General features: G+C 37.8%; 2 protein-coding genes across 2 annotated transcripts; one reads left to right on the top strand and one right to left on the bottom strand.

Annotated features, from left to right (window-relative positions):
- Positions 1-267: 267 nt before the first annotated feature.
- On the top strand, positions 268-4584 carry LOC137038976 (otolith matrix protein OMM-64-like). Its single transcript, XM_067414056.1, has 2 exons — positions 268-391; positions 579-4584. The coding sequence occupies exons 1-2, from the start codon at positions 268-270 to the stop codon at positions 3710-3712; spliced, it is 3258 nt and encodes a 1085-aa protein (XP_067270157.1). The 3' UTR covers positions 3713-4584.
- tnni3k (TNNI3 interacting kinase) lies at positions 4045-23611 on the bottom strand. The gene is made up of 25 exons (XM_067414057.1): positions 23504-23611; positions 23172-23280; positions 20693-20778; positions 20343-20440; positions 20108-20218; positions 17374-17472; positions 17151-17289; positions 16900-17044; positions 16675-16779; positions 16158-16252; positions 15870-16019; positions 15554-15640; positions 15368-15424; positions 14930-15022; positions 14793-14850; positions 14516-14710; positions 12691-12795; positions 12428-12480; positions 12000-12052; positions 11618-11750; positions 8376-8485; positions 6410-6469; positions 6144-6313; positions 5266-5345; positions 4045-5012 (listed from the first exon to the last, which is right to left on the bottom strand). Exons 1-25 carry the CDS (start codon positions 23541-23543, stop codon positions 4936-4938), a joined length of 2508 nt encoding a protein of 835 aa, XP_067270158.1. The 5' UTR covers positions 23544-23611; the 3' UTR covers positions 4045-4935.
- Between the last annotated feature and the right edge of the window lie 21 nt (positions 23612-23632).

The raw sequence follows: 23632 nt of genomic DNA, 5'->3' as shown, positions 1-23632 counted from the left end.
GGTTATGACTCCTATTTCGGACACCTGTCCTGTGTGGAAGCTTTTATGTGATTGCACCCTGCATGCTGTGTTCCCAATCAAAGTGTTGTGCTTTTGTTAATAAATCTTTGAGCAATTGTTGCATTTACGCAATTATTTTTGTGTTCCATTGCTTGTGTATTTTATTTCTTTATTGGATTCATCCCACTGAGTATGTGACTGTTATTCGTTTGGTTAATACACAAGTTAACATTAACATATTCCCCGTGACTATAAACAGCCAAGTCAATGCAAGAAAAGTTGGCTGAGGCCATTTTGAAGCAATCTCAATGTAGTTCAGACCCAGAGTTTAGTGATACAAGCACAGAGGAAGATGAAGGGGCCTCAGTGAAGACCCAACAGGACAGCCAAGGTAAAAAAAAAAAAAAGTTTCCGCCCTTTTTATTTGGGCAGTCTACAGATCATATAGTATAATTAATGTTTAATTTATTAATTTCCAAAATATGAGAGACACATATTTCATACAACAAAAAACACTGACAGTTTTGTAAATATTTATAAATCTGAAATGGTTTAATTTTAAATGCTCACTTTTACAGGAGCAGAAACGAAGATTGCGGTGGGTTTCACTTCACCACAACCATCAAACACACAGGATGAAATTTCAGAGAAAAGTGAAGCCAAAGCACTGGAGTCTGCATGTGAGGAAATGGCACAGGAGCCTTATGTCCACACAGAAGAAGAAATAGGACAGACTCAGGAGGCTGCAGCAAGTTTAGAAATACAGGAAAAACAGAAGGACGAACAAAGTGAGAGGACAAATGAAATTGAACAACCAGATAAAAGAGAGGAAGTAAACACTGAGATTGAGGACATGCAGGAGAAAGATATGGATTGGGACGATACAAATGAAGAGGTTAATACAGAGGCTAAAGAAGAAGAGAAAGACTCATTAGTACAGGAGCCAGAGATGTGTACTGAAATGCTGGACACTGAGGTTCCAGAGATGGATTCGGTACCTCATACAGAGAATGATACAGAAACAGGTGCAGGTGACACTCAGAGGCAGCGAGACTCTGATGACGCAGATCAGAACATAGAGAGGAGGAGCGATGGACAGCCAGACAGAGATGAAAGAGAAGACCTAGCAGATGAGTCTGGGGATGATAGGTCAACTGGGGAAATGGTACAGAAGACAGATGGCAAGGTGGATGGTGGGGGCTCTGTTGGTAAGGAAGAAGATGGTGAAAAATGTTGTGAAGAGAAAGAGCTAGAGGTTGAGGATACAAGTGAAGATTTGGGAATAGATGAGGCAGAGAAACCTGGGGATGAAGAGATCCAAGTTGGTGAGAAAGAAAATGAGTTAGAGGATGATCAAGATTCAAAGGCAGAAGATAAACAAAATAAGGACAGTACAGAAAAAGACAAGGATGGTTCAAATGATGAACATAAAGAAAGTGAAGATGGAGAACTGTCCAGTGAGGTTAGACTAAACGAGTCACAGGAAAGTCAAAATGTGAGGGCAGAGGGTAATGAAAAAGAGGATGATGGTGTGAATGATGAACAAAAAGAAACAGAAGATGGAGAACAGGTTAAAAACATACTTAGTGGTGGAGCAGAGGAAGAAGGACCAGAGAAACCAAACAGTGAGGTTGAGATTAGAGGAGAAATCAAGAACGGGACAGATAAAAAGATGGAAAATATGTCTCAGGAAGAGGATGGGAAGATGGATGAGATGGCAGAGGGAACAGATGGAAATGATGTAGAGAATGAGTTAGAGACAGGAGAAAAGTTGATAGAGCCAGAGAAGGAGATGGCAGATATTAACGAGATTAGTGAAAATACATTAGAGTCAGGAGATGGAAAAGAGGCTGCTTCTGATGACATTTTTACAGTCCAAAAATTAGAAGAGAACTTTGAGGACCAGAATGAGGAATCAGCTTCACAGGAGAAACATGAAATTGGTTCCAGTGGGGTGCCCCAGGATGACACAGAGGCTAGTACCAAGGAAGAACTGGGTGAACCTGCTGGGATGAATAATGGCCTGCAGGATAATAACATAGATGCCGAAAATGGAGAGAGACAAGATGTCGGCCTTGAGGAGGCTGAGAAGGTGGAAGAAAATCTCCAAGAGGAAGTGCAAGACAAATCTGAAGGTGAGACAACTGGTGATAGTGCTGAAAAAGTTATAAATGACAAGGAAAAGCCAGAGATTGATAAAGATGTAAAAGAAGAAGAAAATGGTAACAAAAAAGAGCAAGAGATAGAAAACAAGTTGGATGCTCAAGATCCCTCAGAAAGAGAGTCTCAGTTGGGCGGTGAACATGAAGACCAGGGCAGTGACAACCAAAAAGCGGACAAAGAGGATGACAAAGAATCAGACACCTCTGCAACGACATTCATAGAAAACATAACTCCTCAGACAACACAGTCGAGGGTCAATAAGGATACAGAAAGTGAGACTGTCTCAACAGAAGCTAAAGTCCCAGCAGATGAACCAGAACTGAAAGGTACTGACGATGAACCGAGAAGTAGAGATCCTCCTGAAGGGATGGACAGTGATCCAGCACAACCTTTGGAAAAGAAAAAGAGTCTTGTCAATGTAGAGGGTGGATCATCAGTTTCCCATTCGGTGAAATCACAGCCTGTGAAGAATATCAAAAAAGGGGACCAAGATCCAGTTCTGAGCATTGATTCAGATGATCTGGAAGGTCATCCAGCAGCTTTAACTAAAGTAGTTGGGGTGGATCTTGTGAGTAACTGGATTAACATACATCAAGAATCGAAGTATTTTGAGACGTTTATTGAACCACTCGATGAAGAGAGTCACATCTCACAAGAAACCGAGGAGAGACTAAACAGTGAAGCGTTAGATGTTACAGATACACCACCAAGTACTGATATTGGGGGCCTTGATGAAACACTCAAGGGTAGAGAGGAAACTGCAACTCCCATAAGGAACAACTTCAATGAGAACACAGAGTCTGAAGTCGAAAGCTTGAAAACAGAGACTAAAGTTGAGGCCATAGAAGCAGATTCTTACAGTAATCACTCAAAAGACAGCATACATACATTAACCAAAGATGAAATAGTCCCGGAGGCTGGAGAAACTAGAGGTTCTTTGGTCACTTCCTGGTCAAGACTAAGTAATAATGAAGACAATAATCAAAAAGACACTCCTAGACAGGAAACTTTGACATCAGATGACATTATAAACATGGGGACAACAGCAACATCTGAAGACATTCAAGACGGAGTCCCATCTAAAACTGAACAACATAATGAACTTAGAAACGTCGAACTGGATGCAAAAGAGTCCAAACAAAGTAATCAACAAAATATGACTGATGAAACCAAACATTTAGCCCAAACAGAGGAAGCAAGTAACCAAGAGACTTTAGAGAGTTTGGAGGACAATTTGAAACCTGAGCATGGACCTCAGTCAGAGTATATCGAGCCACTGAGTCCAACAATCACAGTAATTACAGACCTCACAATTGTCAATAAATCGGAAAATGGGAGCCAAGAGGACACCGCAAGTGTTGACTTCCATTCCAGACAGTCAGATGGAAGCAGGAACATGAATGGAAACAGAACAAAAGTAATTGATGGCCATTTCAAACAGACTCTAAGCACAGAGACCTTAAGCACTTTCTCATTGGATGATTCAAGATTTTTTGGTCCCGCAGGATATCCGAGATTAACAACTGCTCAGACAGAGAACAGTTATTAGCACAATGGTAAATCTTTTGCCTAATGTAACACAGGGGCGTCCAATCCTACTCCTGGAGGGCCACTGTCCTACAGAATTTAGGACAAACCCCAATTAAACACATTTGAACAGTTAATCAAAGTCTTTAGGATTACTAGAAACTTCCAGACAGGTGTATAAGGGCACATTTGAGCAAAATTCTGCATGCCCTCCAGGAGAAAGATTGGACTGCATCAAACCATATAGATGGGTTTAAAATAATGTCACGTCCTTTTCCTTATCAGAGCCCCATGGTGAGTCTTGTGTTCTTTGTAGGGAAGCTATCAACATCCCACTGAAAATAGACACCGTAGGACGCTCGCAGCACAAATAATTTAATTATTCATGATGTGGAGCCCTCCAGTTGGTTAGGCTGCACTAGCAGTATACCAACACACTTCAGACATGCATACCTTAACTAAGAGAATTTAAGTAAAACCCCAATGTCTGCACTTTCCTCTGTTCCTAATTAGTATCCGGCACTCTTTAATTTGCTGTTGCACAGTGTGACGTGAATGACTGGCACTAGTTTAATGGAGTTCTCATGATTTTACACTAGATTATTTGCACATCATCAGTTCACATGCATTGATATGATAGCTTCTTTCTAGTTTCCCCCCTCTTTTATGAATTATTGCTCGTAGTCATGCAGACCATGAGTTAGAATCAAAACTTGAGATGTTTCAATGCCAGAAGCAAGGCCAAATTGCTCTAATAGTGCCTGTGTTGTTAGATGACATTACTAATTATCTGTTTAGATAACCTGTCAAGCTCCTGTTTCACACATTTGTTCATTTGTCAAAAAAGGTTATTGTTTGCTTTTGGAATTATAATAAAATATTGAAGTATACTAATTAGTCTTTTCATTAAAATACCAAACGCAATATAAAAACATTGTACAAAAGTTTTTGACTGAGATATTAGTATGCATGCTGAATGCAACACCACATTATGCATTATTATACAAAACAAACATATAAAAATCATCCAAACATTGAACTTTGTGTGTCCACATATCATATGGATGTTCTTATGGTGTGGTCATGTCGGAATTTCCGTAATTACAAGTTGATAATTCTGAGCTTAAATGACTGCTTGTGAGGTTTTGATGTCGATTAACATTTGTTGTGACATTTTGGACATTTAGACATGTCATGAATGCGAGCACTTGTTTGTGTGTGATGTTCTTCGGTGAGTTGCTGCTTCTAGTTGCTGTCCTCAAAACTTCCATTGCTGCTGCATGAATGGAAACGCATGGTGCTCATGGGATCTGACACATATCCTGTGGGGAATAGCATGGAACACAGTGACTGACACACACTCAAATGCAACCGCCCACTTGTTGCACCATAAGCTGAAAAACACGAACAGAGTGCTCTCATCTTTTTCAACTGTGAACATGTCAACATGATTATATCAACATGATTGTTGCCATATTCCATGTAATTTAAAATGCAAAAACAATGTTGCCCCACATTAAGCCATTACATAAACAGATGAATCACACATTTGATAACTTCCAGTTGGGCACGAACCGTTTCTGTCTATAGGTGGGAGCTGCATGTTCCTCCTCAGCTCATCCAGAGACAATCCTTGTGAAGACCTCCGACCAGAGCTGTCAAAAAAAGAGAGGCTTGATTCAACAATGAGAGAAGTATTAGTTTACGCTAAAGACCACAGAACAATCACGATTCTTTTGTGCTATGAAATTTTAATGAAGCTAAATAGGATACACTTTTGTTTCTTTGCTGTTGTTGTCATATCAGCTCAATGAGGCCTTGCAGGGTTTGTCCTGCTCAGATGATCTTCTATTGAATTTGTTTTCTCTTGAGTCATTCACAGTGTCACTTTATAGCCTGATTTATTGCTCATATTACCAAACTGCTTACATTGCTAGATCTAGTTACATAAAACATCATATTGCAAAGATTATGACTAATTTAGGCTCCAAACTCAGAGTCCCTTGTAACTTTATTTGTTGATGGGTTTGTTGACAGTTGCCAGGTTTCCCCACAACACACACACACATACATCACCACCCATAAAGAATTAAGAGGTGACCACCAGCAAAGGCTCTCGGTGTGAATGCCATGCAAGTTTCATTGCAGTCGCTTTCTTTTGTTTTCATGCCTCAGTTTCCAAGCAACAGCACTTCAGACTGTACAAAAGTGTTGTGGTTGGACTGCATGGCACTGACCAAACAAAAGAGCAAGGTGACCTGTCTCCGCCATTAATGCATGGGTATGATGTAATGGCCTCTTTTTAAATTCATATTTGTTTTTTCAGTGGTGTTTCTTTGTAGTTTGGCAATAGGCTGTTGGGTGGGCTCTTCTTTTGCAATATCATGGTCTCATTCTCAAATAGTGTGTATGTTTGTGGTGGATTTAGGCTACCCGTGTGTTTGTACATGTACTTTTGGGTCCAAAATGCATAGGCACGGGCGTTGAGAGCGTATTCCAACTCAAAGCGCGAGCGGAGGGCCGCCACGTGACTTCGTCCAGGACTGCCACGTGCTACCAGGCTGTCCATGGAGGATGAGGGTGAAAGAGAACCACTGCTGTTACTGGAGGCTGGAGACATAAGCTGGACACACATAGAAACACATAAAAAATATGTATTGGGCAAATAGAATAGTATTGTATGGAGGATATATATGAAAGTTCTGTACATGCATCCTACCTCTACGTTACAGAGGCATTCCTCTAGTTTGGCAACCACCTCGGAAAACTCGGGTCTTTCCTTTCACAGAGTCAAAAATAGTACATTTTTATCAAAGAGGTTTGTTTAAAAGTACAGAAACATATCTCTGGCTATCCAACCAGCTGCTCTGCTGAATAGCATATATGGACTTGAAAAGTTTGCAGTTAGTATGATTTTTTTTCTCCCTGAAGGCTACAACATACTCCGCAAGAACAGAGAAAAAAATTCTCGCAGCTTGTTCTCGACACATCGCCTAAGCAGAACTTCTTTCTTGCGGGTGTCTGAGAACTATTGTGTAATTGGTCAGACATTTAAAGTGGGCGTGGTTAATGCAGAGAAATGCAGATGATCTCCACCTGCTTTTCTTGTGAAGTATGGAATGCACTGGCCAGAACAAACTTCATTCTTGTTCTTGCTGTAAACCCTTCTGTTCGAACTGGGACTCGAACCCGGGTGGCATGAGAGTCAGACGCTCTAACAAGGATGCTAAAGGCTGCAACCTCTAGCGTCAGTCTCTTGAGATCAAAGGAGTGAGGTTTACTCGCACAGCAACTACTAGCATGCCTGTTACATTGCCACCTCGAGAAAACGAACACATTTCTTTGTTCTTGCAGAGTATGTTCCAAACTTAAATTATTAGAATTTAAAAATGATTCATTAGATTTATCAAAAGTGACATTAAGAGTGAGGACTTTTACATTGTTCTTTTGAGCTTCCTATTTATCAAAGAATAAGTAGAAAAAATGTATTAAGGTTTCTGTAAAAAATATTAAGTAGTACGTTTTTTTTTAACCGTGATGATAATGCTAAATTTTCTTGAGCCGCAAATCAACATAGAATGATTTCTGAAGGATCATGTGACACTGAAGACTGGAGTAATGGCTGCTGAAAATTCAGCTGTCATCACAGGAATAAATTACATTTAATGTATTTGACTGTGTGGAATGTTGGACATTTCATGCACTTAACTGTCGCAGCTTTAATTACACAGTGGAGGGGGAGAGGCTATCTCTGATGTTGATTGACAAAATAACCTTATAAAATAGCATAGTCATAGTGTATAGAGCGGAGTGCGTCATATGGGGCGCATTTGAGTATTTATAGCCCTCAGTTTGAGTTGTTCTTGGTCCATTCTAGTCTAATTGGTCCTGATTCTCCTTCATTTCAATATTCCTGATCTTCTGCATGTTTTTTTGGTTTATTGTTAAATAAAGTTGCAGCCACGTGTAGATCCTGCCACACTACTTGTCCTTGCTGCAACCAACTGTGCCAATTAATGTCTACACACAAACACAATACGTTGTGCATCTCTTTAATCAGCACTAAATTAATGCACAGGACAAGCTGTAAACATGCTGGCTCTTTTATAGTGTTGCTCAGCAAAAGCTCTGTGCTCTACAGAAAATAGAGTCAAGCTGCACTTTGTACCAGGGCACATTCTTAACAAGCACGCTTAACACAGTTTCTGCCACGCACCTGAGGGACCAGCGCTGAGAACATTGCAAAGCCGCTGTACATGATAAAAAACACCTGATTCAGCTTTGTTGTAGAGAGACATGGTAAGCTAACCACCAGATGCTCATCAACAGGAATAGAAATCCAGAGATGTGACTTTCTTTGGGTATTCTCACTGATTATAAACTCTGATTATGAATGGATTTAATAGGGCCATATAAGGCAACACAAACATAATTTCTTACATTTTTAGAAATGAAATGTTCCTAAATTATATTAAGCTCATTATTTTAGCTTTCATCCTTTTTTTAATAAATGTTGTAGATACTTGGAATTATTTGGTGCTTCTCACCTCTTAACCTAAGCAACTAAATTTGATAAAATACCACACACAGCTAAACAAAGGTCATAGTGATTGTGCTGATAAACCTACTATATGTGACTTCTTTACTGGGCATATTTATGCTAGATGTAATTATGCTAGCCTCACCTCTGGACAGACATTCCAGCCCCTCATCAGCAGTGCTGAGATGGGTTTGGGGATTGAGTAACCAATCGGAGGACGGACATGATGATACGCCATATCGGCAGCGGCTGCAGCTGTAAAGAATTCAGAAATAGGGGTGGGACCATTTGAGTTCAAATTTAATCAAAATTATATTATAATATAATACTAATAATATTTGATTTAATCATTTTAATTAATTTGAATAGTTTCTAAGTCATCTTGCTTTTCAAACTATGACAATTCAGGTAAAAACTAATTTGCAATCCCGAAGCAAGTTAAACGTTATATACCAGCTTTTGCTAATGTTCCGACAAGGTTATGAACGAATGTTCTTCCTAATAGAATGTTTGTTTAAAGTTATCTGGTTTTTAATAATGTTCTTAAAACATTAGTACAAAATTGTTTTATTTATACATGGAGCATTGTTTTAGTTGGATGTTAACCTAACATTTTTATTTTAACATATTTTTGTTTCAGAAAGTTTAGAGAACGTTCAAAAGTAACTTTCCCAAAAACTAAAGAATGATAAAAACAAATGATGTTTCCTTAAAGGGTTAGTTCACCCAAAAATGAAATTTCTTTCATTAATGACTCGCCCCAATGTCATTCCACACCCGTAAGACCTCCGTTCATCCTCGGAACACAGTTTAAGATATTTTAGGTTTAGTCCGAGGCCTTTCTGTCCTTTGAATGTAAGTGTATGCCCACTTGTTGTCCACGTCCAGAAGGTAATGAAAACATCATCAGAGTAGTCCATATGTGACATCAGTTGGTTAGTTAGACTTTTTTTTAGCGTTGACTATACATTTTGGTCCAAAAATGAAAAAAATACGACTTTATTCCGCATTGTCTTCTCTTCTGGGTTTGTTTTCAAACCTCAAATAAAGATTCAAAAGCTCACGAACCAGCAGATTGATTCGTGATTCGTATCGCCAATGTCACGTAATTTCAGCAGTTTGCCAGTTTGACTCGCGATCTGAATCAAGATTCATGACCATTTGAATATTTATTTGAGGAACACGGAAGAGAAGACAATGCTGAATAAAGTTGTATTTTTTGTTATTTTTGGACCAAAATGTATTGTCGACGCTTCAAAAAAGTCTAACTAACCAACTGATGTCACATATGGACTACTCTGATGATGTTTTCATTACCTTCTGGACGTAGACAACAAGTGGGCATACACTTACATTCAAAGGACAAAAAGGCCTCGGACTAAATCTAAAATATCTTAAACTGTGTTCCGAGGATTAACGGAGGTCTTACGGGTGTGGAACGACATTGCCCTTACGCAACAAAAATATATTTCTCAATATATTAGTTGACAATATATTTCTCAATATATTAGTTGACAATATATTTCATGTGTCTCCATATATTGTGAAATTTACATGGTAATATATCATATGATATATTATATAATAATATATTATATATGCAAGTTATATATTGCAATATATGGGACAATACTGCAATTATTGCCGTTTTCATATATTGAATAAATACATATTATACTATTGAATATATTGCTCTGTATATTGAAATATATCCTACAATATATGAAATTATATATTGGAAGAGTCATTGTATATATGTAAAATTATATGAGATAATATACCTCAATGTACTGGATAATATAATCAGATTTATATGGGAACATATGTCTTAAATATATTGATTTATATTACATAGTATATAATTATCATAAATATTGTATACATGGTAAATATGAAATAATCTAATGTACACTGTCTGTCATATATTTTAAAATATAACAGATTAAAATATAATATAGAAATTAGGGCCGCGACTCGATTAAAAAAAATAATCTAATTAATTAGAGGCTTTGTAATTAATTAATCGCATTTTAATTCCATATAAATATTTGACCTGAGAACAATGAGAAGTAATTTTTCACATGTATTTTTAGTATACCATTGAATAATGACTGAATACATAAGCTTAATCAACAAAATATTGTTTATTTATTTCAGTCCAGCAGACTAGTGCAATGTTTGCCAGTTTAGCAAAAGCATTTTTGTGATATTTGAGGCTCGATGTGCTGCGGTGATACGCGAATTCCTTGTTGTATAGCTTGCACACAACCACGCTCTTGACGACGCTTCCATTCTTTCGTTTTTTAAAACTAAATTTCCCACCCACGGGGCCAAGCAAAGCAGTCTCATCAGCTTCTTCGTTCCATAGCTTCGTTCATATTCACATGGTTCGTAGTTGTCGTGACTCCGGAGCGCTTGTTGGTGTTCCAGTTTAATTGGTCCGTCGAAACTCATTCATTGAAAAACGTTCCGCGGTGCAAAAATAAGTGTGGTAAATTTTTTTTTATTTTTTTGCGTAATTAATTAACGCGTTAAAGTCACGTAATTAATTAATCTTAATTAACGCGTTAAAGTCCCGGCCCCAATAGAAATATTTTCTAAATATAGAAAATATATTGAATGTCATGCACCATCTGATTTGGGCTATTGTTAATCAACCTCTGTAAACATATGCAGCTTGCTTAACTCACAAAAAATACTTTGTTTCAATAAACATACATGAAATAATTCAGTTTTGTTTGTATATCAATGTATTTTAATATATGAATCAATATATAGCAATAGGTTGTCCATCCATATATTGCTATATATTTTCAAATATATGAGGAAGTTTCTGATACATTGAAATATATTTTCTAATGTATTGCAATATAAATTCTAGTATATTGCAATATATTTTTGTTTCGTAAGGGTGGGGCGAGTCATTAATGAAAGAAATTTCATTTTTGGGTGAACTAACCCTTTAAAGGGATAGTTCACCAAAAAAATAAAATTCTATCATTAATTACTCACCCTCATGTCGTTCTAAACCTGCAAGACTTTTATTCATCTTCAGAACACAAATGCAGATCTTTTAGAGGAAATCTGAGAGCTTTCTGTCCCTCCATTGACAGCTAAGCAACTGGCACTTTGACATGTCAAAGAGTTCAGAACGAGATTGTAAAACTAATCCATATGAATTTAGCGGCTTAGTCCATATGAACAGATTGACTTCAGGCTTTTATTCAGTTTTTTAAAAAACGGTTTACATTTGAAATGTTCAGGAAATATTTTTATAATTTTTATAATTTATTGGAAACGTTAGTAAAAGGTTCTTAGAAGATGTAGTTAGCTAGAAACCTCTAACCAATATAAGCTATTATAGTAGTGAATATAGAGGTGTAGTGCCTGGTTTGAGATGTGCAAATGGAATCTCGCCCGTGAGCAGCTCCCATAAGCAGAGGGCATAGCTGAACATGTCTGCTTTCACTGTGTAGCGTGTACACTGGGTAAACACCTCTGGGGCCATCCATCGCAGGTTCTGCACAGCATCAGGGAGAGAAAAAAATTACGAGCACAAAACAAAACGTCTGCTAACCCCAAAGGACAGGCACATATACCTCCCCAAAGACACACTGACGTACTCAACATGACATACAAGAGAGCCAAAATCACACTGTAAGCAGCATTAACATTGCTCACAGGATTTGTAGGTGGCTATTAATGCATTCATTACCTTTTTGGTGTTAATTGATAAACAGAATTAACCAAAAACACAGAATGTCTGTACCCCGGGTTGTTTAGTCATATTGTCCTCATCCACAGACAAAAGGAAGCGAGACTCTGCAGAACAATACAAAACAATGTCATTACATAAAATTACATTTTATTCAAAAGTAGTTTTTTTCATTACAAATGATAGTATCAACATACCAAATTTGAAAAAGTCTAGTTGAAATATATAACAATGTATTTGGTTTGTCCATCTTTTGCTCAAACGACGTGTAAAAACTTGTGATTGACAGTAGCGAGAACTTTTGCTTCAATGAAACCAAGAAAATATGACCCTTTGCGCAAAGGAGTTTACATGGTCACCAATGAAATTCGATTTTGAATCCAAGATTTCCAATGTTAACTCAACTGTTTTTACTCTAACTAAATCAAGTGAGGAAAGACTTCAGCTCAGGTGTCATGTTAAATGTGGGTGGCTTTCCTTACCTCCAAAATCAGCCACCACAGCGTGTCCATCCTCATAGAGCAGAATATTATGACTGAAAAAATATCACTAGGTGAAGGGAGGTTTAAAACAAAGAGCTCAGAATACTGTTTCATCATCACAGCCAGCATTGACAGTCTAAAAATATACTGATTATCATGTAATAGGATGCTTTTAACAACTGGACCGATAAACACCAATGTACTGAACGAAGCATGTGGAAATGATGATGATGATGATGATGATGATGATGATGGTGACTAACCTGTTGAGATCTCTGTGAATGATTGGTTGGGTCAGATTGTGCAGGTACTCCATGCCCTTGGCCACATCAATGGCAATGATGAGCTTGGACTGCAGATCAATGATTCTGAATGTAAAGACATCAAATGAACACCTCTTTCCCGCCACTGATCAATGCACACTCCCATCATTCCAACTCAAACAGATCAATGAGATGATGATCACCTTAAACTGCATATGGCGCACTATGAAGCAAATCAGACGCTTACTGGCATTGATGAAAGTCTTAATGTATGAACAGATCCTGGATTGTTTCAAATGTTTCTTCTGGTCACTTATAGTCGCGGCTTTTGTAATAATGTAATGTAATAAATGTAATAAATGTACATTTATTCCTGTGAAAAAAGCTTTGAATGTTCAGCATCACTACTCCAGTCTTCAGTGTCGCATGATCCTTTAGAAATCATTCGAATGACAGAATGGCCCTTCTAAGTTCAGACAGCGTACACTGTAATAAAAAATGTGTTGGTTTTTGTTGGTTTAACTTAAAAAAGTAAGTAATCTGGTTGCCTTAAAATTTAGAGTTTATTGAAATTTAAAAAATTGAGTTGATACAATGACAGAAATTTGTTTAATAAATAGAAACTCAAAATATTATTATATCTGAACCACATCAATTTTTTTTGATAAATCATGAAAATAGCACTATTTGGCATGTTTAACTACCAGGAAATTAAACACACACAATTACCCAATATGCTTACAAAATCTTTTAATAATATTTTAATAAATATTGTCGAATCTCAAAAAATGTTCATTGTATTAACTCAAAATTTTAATTTCAATGAACTCAAAATTTTAAGGCAACCAGGTAACTTTTTTTCTAAATAATTTTTTACAGTGTACCAGCACAGCATTGAGTTCTCTTTTGAGAACCCAAAAAAGCATGTTATTCGCAAGTATCCTTGCACACAAAAACATTCTCGTCATGTCATAAAATTAAGTCATTAAGACACGGAATATTTTGACGAAGGATTGATGACTTCACTACCTTTTGGGGCCTTGAAAGTGGTAATAAAATTGCTGTCTATTGAGGGGTTAAAGAGCTCTCGGATTTCATTAAAAATATCTTCATTTGTGTTCTGAAGATGAACAAAGATCTTGCTGGTTTGGAATGACATGAGGGTGAGCAATTAATGGCAGATTTTTCATTTTTGGTGCACTAATCCTTTAATGTTAACCAAAGAACAAAAGACAAAGATATAGTCATTCACTCCTCTTGACTGAATCACTTTTGTAGCTATAATAAGGATTCATCTACATTCAATTTATAATTTATTCAGTGAAGATTTGATTATTCAATTTAGGTATATTTACCTGTTAGACCTGCCTGGATGGGTCAAAATCAACTGCATTTTAGCAGGGCAGATACAAATCTGAACAAGTCTGTAGAAAAAACCCTTTGAGCGTTGAGCCCTGATATATATAAAAGGTATAGCTAGATGTGACATTTATTACAATGGGTTTATGAGAAGATTGTTTTAAGTTCACATAAATTAAAAGTTGTTGGTTTTTTATATATACAATTTATATATACAATTGTACTATAATGTTGAATGGCTATAATTAATAACAAATATTTAAAATATACTGTATTTATGTTTCTACATTATTTTGGTGACTCAATGTGAAAGTATTATGTTATAAAATATATTAAAATTAATTGCAGAAACAATGTGTGCTAATGAGTACGAGCACTAGCATGTAGCAGTATTTGATATAATGAAAAAATATATAAGTAATATAAACCTCATATAAGTAATATAAACCTTAAAAAGTAATATTACCTCTTCTGCTCGTGCAACAGTGAGAAGAGTGATCCTCCGGACACATATTGCGTTACAATGGCAAACTGACTGGGGTCGTCCAAACATGCCCCCACAAACTGGATCACACAGGGGTGGTTGAGACGACACAAGATGGAAACCTCCCGACAGAACATATCAGTGTCTGATTTTGAGCAGTACGTGTTTGCACGGTACCTGTGAAAAGGCATGAATATCATGCAGTTTGCTTTGTATACGTGATGTAGACAATAAAGAAAAACAAGTAAAGAGTTCTTACCGTTTAATCGCAACTATCTTATTGCGGCACCTTCCTTTGTAGACCTTTCCAAAGGAGCCTATCGTTGCAGTGTTTAAGTCAATTAGGGTTTAATGGGTACTCATGGAAAGCTAATATTTATTATTAAATTGACGTACCTGATCCAATAATCTCGTTAAACTCCAGTTCAGAGAGTTGAAGGTGGAAGTTTGATGGAAGGCTTGCTCTCAGGAGAAGCACATCTGCCTTCTCTGAAGAGGAAAGAGGGTAAACAGGAGTTTGTTTATTTTATACCTTCACATCAATCATTGTTTGAAACTCTAATGAGGTTTCATTTTGTCTTATGTTGTTGACATATGCCAATGAGTCATGAAAGATGGGTTATGTTATTTGTAACATCTGTGGCAGATTCAAACTAAAGGTTTAAACTGTAGCAATCCGGCAGTGGGAGGATGTTTGGAGACCGTTTCTGACTCACTGACTCTCTGATGATTTTGGTGACAGTGGGTAGCAGTATTTCAGGGCATAAAAATAGTAACATAGCAACAGTGATTCTGTGAGTCAGCTCTAAGTGTGTGTATGTGTGTGTGTTTTACCTTTAGTCATACTTTTGATCTTTCCCAGGGGAGAGGGGACAGAAACATAAGACCCATCTGCAACAGACACAACTAGCAAAAATTAACTTTTTTTCTCATGCTTTCCTGAAAATTGTCAACAGAATTGTCCATAGAGCTAATGCACAGTACAAATCTGTCAGGCTACATGTGGAGAGTGTCTCATACCCCCTCCTGGTTGAGAATACTCATTGCATGGTGAATCGTCCTGAGGCCGTTTGTAGTGTTTTAGAAGAGTAACAATGGCATCGTGGCCTAAAAAGAACATGCATACATGGATAATAAGATGTATATTTAAAAAAATCTGTCACATACATGAAAATCAAACCTTTTTTCGGTTGATTTTAGCCTTTCGAGTTCGAAAATGTGATAGATCAAGAGCAATGTTCCTAATTTGACATTATAGACATCATTTGATATAATTAAAGTTATGTTAAATTATGTATTATATAAATTATAAAACAGACAGACAGACATAACTAACCTTTCTCATAAGCCCACATTAAGCATGTCTGTTCATCCTTTTCTCCACTGGAACGGCTAGGGTCACAAGCCACCAGATTCATATCTGCCCCGTTGTCCAAAAGAAACTGGACCAGTCGGATGTGTCCATGGAAACAGGCGCTATGCAGACCTGTTGTTTCAATGGTCAACCAGAATATCAACATAATTCATATAACATATGACTTACAAACATTAAGATGTCAAGACAAATGATAAAAAAACTGATTATTGTCTTTATTTCTGGCATAGATTACTGCTGTCATCTTACCTGTGTGTCCATCTCTCCCCTGATGGTTGATGCTCATGGCATTCTGACTGAGCAGATACTTGACCATTTCCAGGTTCTTGCCATAGGTGCAGGCACTACAGAGTAAGATTAGGCCTTCATTTAGTATGTAACAATAAGATCAGCAGGGATCTTAACCTTATTACAGAGGTGTATTCTGTCAGATGTCCATTTGGAATGCATACACTAAAATCACCATGAAATCAAAATTGACCATTTTTTAGTAAATGAGTGAGCCCTCGTAATACTTAATCAAAATAAATTCCCCTCACACATCTTTTCTCTTCGATGAGATCGACCAATAAAAAACCTGAACCATCCAATCAAATCCCCATGGACAAAATCAAGACATTTTTTCCTTGTTCAAGAAGCTGTTTTGCTTGGATAGGCCTACACATCACAAATAGGAAAGGATATGATCCCAACTTCTGTTTCATGCCTACTTTAATAATGGTTAATTAAAATGTGAAGGGCATTGAACAAACTGAGGGAATGTTACCTGTGAAAAGCTGTCTCACTGAAGATGTTCTCCTTAGACAGACTCTCCGTACCAGACAACTGAATGATCTCTTTCACCGCTTCAAACTTTCCATTGTAGCATGCTCTGACGGGGAATATGACACTCAAATCAGAATCACAATGACTGCTGTCCGAATCACAGATTATTTGTTGAGTTTAACTGCCACCTTGTGTTGTGCGTGATTCACTTCTCAGGTGAACTCACAGGTGGAGAGGTGTGTCCCCGTAGATGTTGACAGAGTGCGGCTGTAAATCAAAGCTGCCCTGCAGTAAAAAACGGACGACCTCCTGGTGTCCAAAGCGAGCGCAGAAATGAAGGGGGACGTGGTCCTCGTTGTCCTGAGCATTGGCTGTACAGAGTCGAGACGTAAATCAATTATGGAAACGAGTTGTAAAGAGGGAAAAGGTGTCAGTTCAATTCAATTCAGTTTTAGAGTACGAGCAACAAGCTCTCACCATCAGTTTTGCTGCCGTCATCCATCAAAAGTTTGACAATGCCCAGAAAGCCTTTAGCTGCGGCCAGGTGAAGCGGCCTGTCCCCTACCTCTCCACTCGCATTGACATCAGCCCCAAACTTCATAAGAAGCTTGCACACCTGTCCCGCAAGAAAAAAGAAAGATCATGAGCACACCATTACGTTGATCATGGACATTTATGATACAAAGTAGTACACCCTGACCTGCTCGTGGCCAAAGTATGCTGCGATATGCAGAGGGGTGAAGAACACTGCATCTTGGACGTTGACGTACGCCCCATGTTGCAAGAGAATATCGACGGCCTTGAGGAAAAGCAGGGAACCTTTTCACTTCATCTTTTCAATAAAAGGCTTTAGCAAAAAATAAATCAGCAATGAATCCAGTACAAAAATTCTTTCAAAATCACCATGAAATCAAAAATCTTTTATTTTTTATATTGGAATAAAATCACAACATTACACATTTTTTAAGACTAACATACTAACTAGCAACATCTTTTCTCTGGTGATGCGTTTACTGGCGTGAGGGCGGGACAACCTGTCTATTTAATCAATTTAAAGGATTAGTTTACTCAAAAATGAAAATTATTTCATTAATTACTCACCCTCATGTCGTTGGACACCCGTAAGACCTTTGTTCATCTTCAGAACACAAATGAAGATATTTTTGTTGAAAGCTGTTGGCTGAGAAAGGCTTCAGAAAGGCCTCCATTGGCATTCAGTACATTACCACTCACAAGACCCATAAAGGCACTAAAGACTTCGTTACCAAGTCCATCTCACTACAGTGGCTGTACAATAATGTTACAATGTGACGAAAATAGTTATCGTGTGCACAAAAATCAAAATAACGACTTTATCCACCAAGTTATTGACGTGAACTCGACGCATGCGCAAGAATATGACGCAGCTCCACCGTTCGAATACATGACCCGGAAGATGAGGAGCGGCGCTATCGCGGAAGTTCACGTCCGAGACCTACACGGAAGACAATCACTTGCCGGATAAAGTCATTATTTTGATTTTTTTGGCGCACAAAAACTATTCTCGTCGCTTGGTAAAATTATTGTACAGCAACTATAGTAAGATGGACTTTGTTTTGACGTCTTTAGTGCCTTTATGGGTCTTGTGAGTGGGAATGGACTGAATGCCAATGGAGGCCTTTCTGAAACCTTTCTCAGCCATCAGCTTTCAACAAAAATATCTTCATTTGTGTTCTGAAGATGAACGAAGGTGTTACAGGTGTCCAACGACATGAGGGTGAGTAATTAATGAAATAATTTTCATTTTTGGGTGAACTAACCCTTTAAATGGCCAATTTCCCAAAAGTCCCTAAGCCCCGAGCTACATTTCTTGTTGTTGTCTTTTCTTGAGAAGTTGTTTCACTCAGATATATCAAAATAGGGAAAAAAAGACTATTGCAACTTCTATTTCATGCCAGGTTTAAACAGTTTGAAAAGTAGCCTATGTATTAAATCATCTTAGTTAAAGGTCCCGTTCTTCGCGATTCCATCTTTCAAACTTTAGTTAGTGTGAAATGTTGCTGTTAGAGCATAAATAATACCTGTAAAATTATAACGCTCAAAGTTCAATGCCAAGCGAGATATTTTATTTAACAGAAGTTCTCTTTCAAAGCCCACAGCGAACGGCCGGTTTGGACTACAGCAGGAAGTGCAGGGATGTAATGACGTCACTAGAACCGTTCGTTGACTAACCCTCCGCCCACAAGAACACGCAAAATAGGGGGCGTGGTCTTGTTGCTCTCCCACGTGGAGAAGAGCGCGCATTCAGCGCTTGCATCTCCCCGTTATGGTAAGAGGCGGGACCTTTCCGGGCAAAGTGCGCTAAGCTGCTGTCCAATCACAACACGGGAAGCGCTGGCCCAATCAGAACTCGTTATGTGTTTCTGAAGGAGGGACTTCATAGAACAAGGAAATCATCAGGCCATTTTTAGGACAGAGGAAACAGCGCTGTATGGATAAGTAAATTGTGTGAAAAATACTGTGTTTTTTTACACGCGAATCATGAACTCATGTTATATTGCACACTATAAACATAATTAAAGCTTCGAAAACACGCAAAGAACAGGACCTTTAAGGAAAAGCATAGTTTAATATGAAAAAAGCGGATGACGTATCCCTTTAAAGGAACAATATGTAAGATTGTTGGATTAAAATATCCAAAAACCACTAGAACAATGTTGTACTTGCATTATCCCAAATGTTTCCAAGAATGTTTAAATCTGTGCGTCACCTATCAATGACATCAAACCCACTTTACCCTCGATTTTCCTGTTTTATTTATAGCTAAACACATATTATTGTTAATTTACCACGAGTACCATGTTTTAAAAAAAATTACATATTGTGGCTTTAAAACTATTAGACAGTCCACACAAAAATGAAAAATTTGTCATCATGATGTGCCAAACACATCTCTTTGAAGACACAAATGAAAATACAAATAAAAGCCTAAATTAAGTCAGTTCATCATACATATCTCTTCATTAAACCACTTCATTTCGTGTAGCCTTCATTACTTTTTTGGATCTTTTCTAGTTTTGGTTACCTGGGCTTTCAATAGAGGGACAGGAACCTTTCAGGTTTCGTTTAAAATATCTTAATTTGTGTTTCAAAGATGAACCCAAATCTTACAGGTTTTCAACTCAACATGAGCGGGAGTAAATGAGGAGTTCTATCTATCCTTTTAATGCTTCAGACATGATTATTTGCAGCAAGAGTCCATCATATATGACCCTAAAATTAGTTCAAATTTAAAAAGATGTTTCTGTTACTGTACCTTTAACACTTTATTGCATGCATTATTCAGCATACTGAATGAGCAATGTTGTGTTAAAGATGGTCGGTCATATGTGCTCATATGAAGTGAATAAACTTCCATAGAATTCTTATAACTTAATTTCAGGTCCAGCACTCACCTCAAGATGGGCGGCCACAGTAGCTATATGTAGGGCCGTAAGAGCTCCATACCCCACCTGCTGGATATCTGCCCCACCATGTAGCAGTGCAGTGACCAGCTCAGCATTATCCTACATCACAGAAAGAAATACTAAAGTATCGCATTTTTAACATAATTAATTTCTAGCACACAGTATTTTGAATTATTCATAAGAAAAAAAGCATCCCAGCATTCCAAATGAACACTTGACTGACTTTAAATGCAGCCAGGTGCAGAGCAGTGAATCCATTCCGAGTGAGTCTGGATGGACGCAAACCTTTCAGCATGAGGGTCCTGATGTGAACTTTATTCCCTGGTTGCGGGAAAAGAAATCAACTTTGAACAAAAACATTGAAATGTATGAAACTACCATAACCACAGAATGTAATGCATCAAGCAATTAAATGGGGAATTTCTAAAAAGTAAGTTAAATATCATAATTCAACACTAAATAAGTTAATGCAAAGGAAATGTCAGTTTTAATGAGTCATGTACCTATGATGTTTTCAATATCATTGCATCATAGTAGATATAACTTTAAAAGTTTTAACTGTCTTAGATCTACCTCCACATATGCAGCAGAGATGAAGCAGGGACAATCCACCCTCGGTGCGATAATTCAGGTTCACTTTATTGAATGCTTCTTCTGAGCTGTAAAATTGTGTTAAAATCATGTTAAAACATGCTCAGCTCAAGATAATAAAAAATTGCTTAAACAGATCTTTCCTTTTACTTTCTCCTTAGTGTTTTTATAATAGTTCTGTCATGACAATTCTCTGAGTGTTTGACATGATTATGGATATGACACTGTTATTATGTCTGGTCTTTGTGGAATAGATCAGCAACAATTTTACTGTTGATTATTGCTGCTACTGCCAATTTAACAAACACAGGTCAGTATGAGCTGCCTGTGCGTGTGTACACCTCACTCCCCTGGCCTCAAGCAGCTAGCGACTGACGCATTAGCATCTTTAGCATACAACAGCTGCTGTATAATATAGAATACATGAATTACCCATAGCAGATCAATACAGGTGGAGCTGGGGGAGGTGGAGGGTTTCTGAAAGCACACTGCCGCTACAGCAATAACTAACCAAGTATATAGAAGTTGAGTAGCAAGCACACTGGTAACTGATAAAACAGTGTGCCGAATAGAGAACAATTAAGTTAAGGACCTACAGTCCCAGACAAAAGTCTTGTCACTTGTGTACAAATTGACCTAAAGTGCCACTGAAATATATTTTTAATCAAGATTTTTTTTACAAGAAATGGCTCATTTTAATCCCAACAGCTTTTTAAATAATGTTTCAGTGAAAAACAAAACTGTCAAAAAGTATTCTAATATTCACAGCTTGGTAAAGCCCATTGAGTAAATTATTGCAAAGACATAAGTGTTGTCGCCTTGTCATATGAGCTTCCCCTGTGACTAATATTGGATCAATTAGGTCTCAAGTGTGTATAAAAAGAACCCCAGTACACTAGACCTTCACATCAACTGCAACTAGACCTCTGCAAACATGCCTAAGATTCACCCTGAGACTAAAGTTTTGATTATCAAGAGGCTGAAGACCAGATCCACTGCTGATGTGGCAGACACCTTCAATGTGTCTCAGCGTCAAGTGCAGAGGATAAAAACAAGATTTGAAGAGACTGGAGACGTTTTTGACAAGCCCAGGTCAGGCAGACCCCGCAAGACAACTGCTCGAGAAGACCGTTTGTTGGCTTGAAAATCCAAGGCCAGCCCATTTTCCACTGCAGCAGAGCTCCACGAGACCTGGTCACCTGAAGTCCCTGTGTCAACCAGAACAGTTTGTCGGATTCTGTCTCGAAATGGCCTCTATGGTCGAATCAGTGCCCAGAAGCCAGCACTAAACAAAATACAATTGAAAAACAGTGTGGCATTTGCCGAGGCCCACAGCCTGCTAAAAGGATGGACGCTGGAAAAGTGGCAGAAGGTGGATTTTTCAGATGAATCTTCTGTTGAATTACACCACAGTCGCCGCAAATATTGCAGGAGACCTACTGAAGCCTGAATGGATCCAAGATTCACCCGGAAAACAGTGAAGTTTGGTGGCGGAAAAATCATGGTCTGGGGTTACATCCAGTTTGGGGGTGTGCGAGAGATCTGCAGGGTGGAAGGCAACATCAATAGTCTAAAATACCAAGAAATCTTAGCTACCTCTTATATTCCCAACCATAAAAGAGGCCAAATTCTGCAGCAGGACGGTGCTCCATCGCATACTTCCATCTCCACATCAAAGTTCCTCAAGGCAAGAAGATCAAGATGCTCCAGGATTGGCCAGCCCAGTCACCAGACATGAACATCATTGAGCATATGTGGGGTAGGATGAAAGAGGATGCATGGAAGACGAAACCAAAGAATATTGATGAACTCTGGGAGGCATGCAAGACTGCTTTCTTAGCTATTCCTGATGACTTCATCAATAAATTGTATGAATCCTTGCCAAACCGCATGGATGCAGTCCTTCAAGCTCAAGGAAGATATTACATTTGGATCTCACAGCACCACAACTTAATTTGCTGACATATTTTTGTATTTGCAGTAAATTTGTTACATTTCTGTATAGGCGACAAAACTTTTGTCTTGCCAAAATTTGACCTTTCTGTCTTGATTAAATGATAAATATTTCTTCTGTGAAAATTATTTATTTCGGTGCATTAAACATCATTTGGGAGGGTTTTAGCTTTTCATATGAGCTATTTATAACACCAATTGATTAATTAAAAGTCAGGTTAATATCAGGTATTTCTACAAAATAGATAAGCGACAAGACTTTTGTCAGGGACTGTATAAGCATGCGCCATCTAGAGTTTTATGACATCTTACACAACAGTAAGACACATTTTTCTAAGGAACATTTCAAAAAGCTACTTAAATGTCCTAGTTGAACTAAGACCTAATCCTGGCCTAATCCAAGCTCTTTCTGTGAAGCCGAGCCTGTATATGTCCACGTTTGTATACACTAATAATAGTACACTACAAAAGAGGTTATAACACAGCTCTTATTTTGAATCAATCTCACCTGAAAACATGCTTGAGTTCCTTAAACTCCTCCTCTTTAATTCTCAAGTCCTCCTCCAGTCTCTCAATTATAACAGCATATGACTCACTCACTTTCTTTTTCCACTCATCTAAAGCAAAACATTGAGTCAAGACCACAACAGAACATGGACACAATAGACACCCACTGTATAATCAAACGTTACATACAGAACAATAATTACTCACAGTCAATGGAGATTGTAAATGTCAACAAGAATTGAAAGACTGAAAATGTTAGTCTTAATCTATTGATATTAACCTATGCATGAACAGAGCTAATCAATCAGTCAATTAAAGAAGCTTAATGTTTACCTGTACAGGTTTGAGTGGGTCTTGATTTGTAATTCCCCATTGGACTGGTTGGTTTGAACTTTTGTATGCAGTTAGCTGGAGGGAAAGTCTCATGCAGTGGTAACACAATGCTTTGGCACAATAGAGAAG

The sequence above is a fragment of the Pseudorasbora parva genome, chromosome 13, assembly GCF_024679245.1.
Source record: "Pseudorasbora parva isolate DD20220531a chromosome 13, ASM2467924v1, whole genome shotgun sequence".
Lineage (NCBI taxonomy): Eukaryota > Metazoa > Chordata > Actinopteri > Cypriniformes > Gobionidae > Pseudorasbora > Pseudorasbora parva.
Note: the sequence above shows the minus strand (reverse complement) of the source record. Positions and strands in the feature narration are given on the sequence as shown.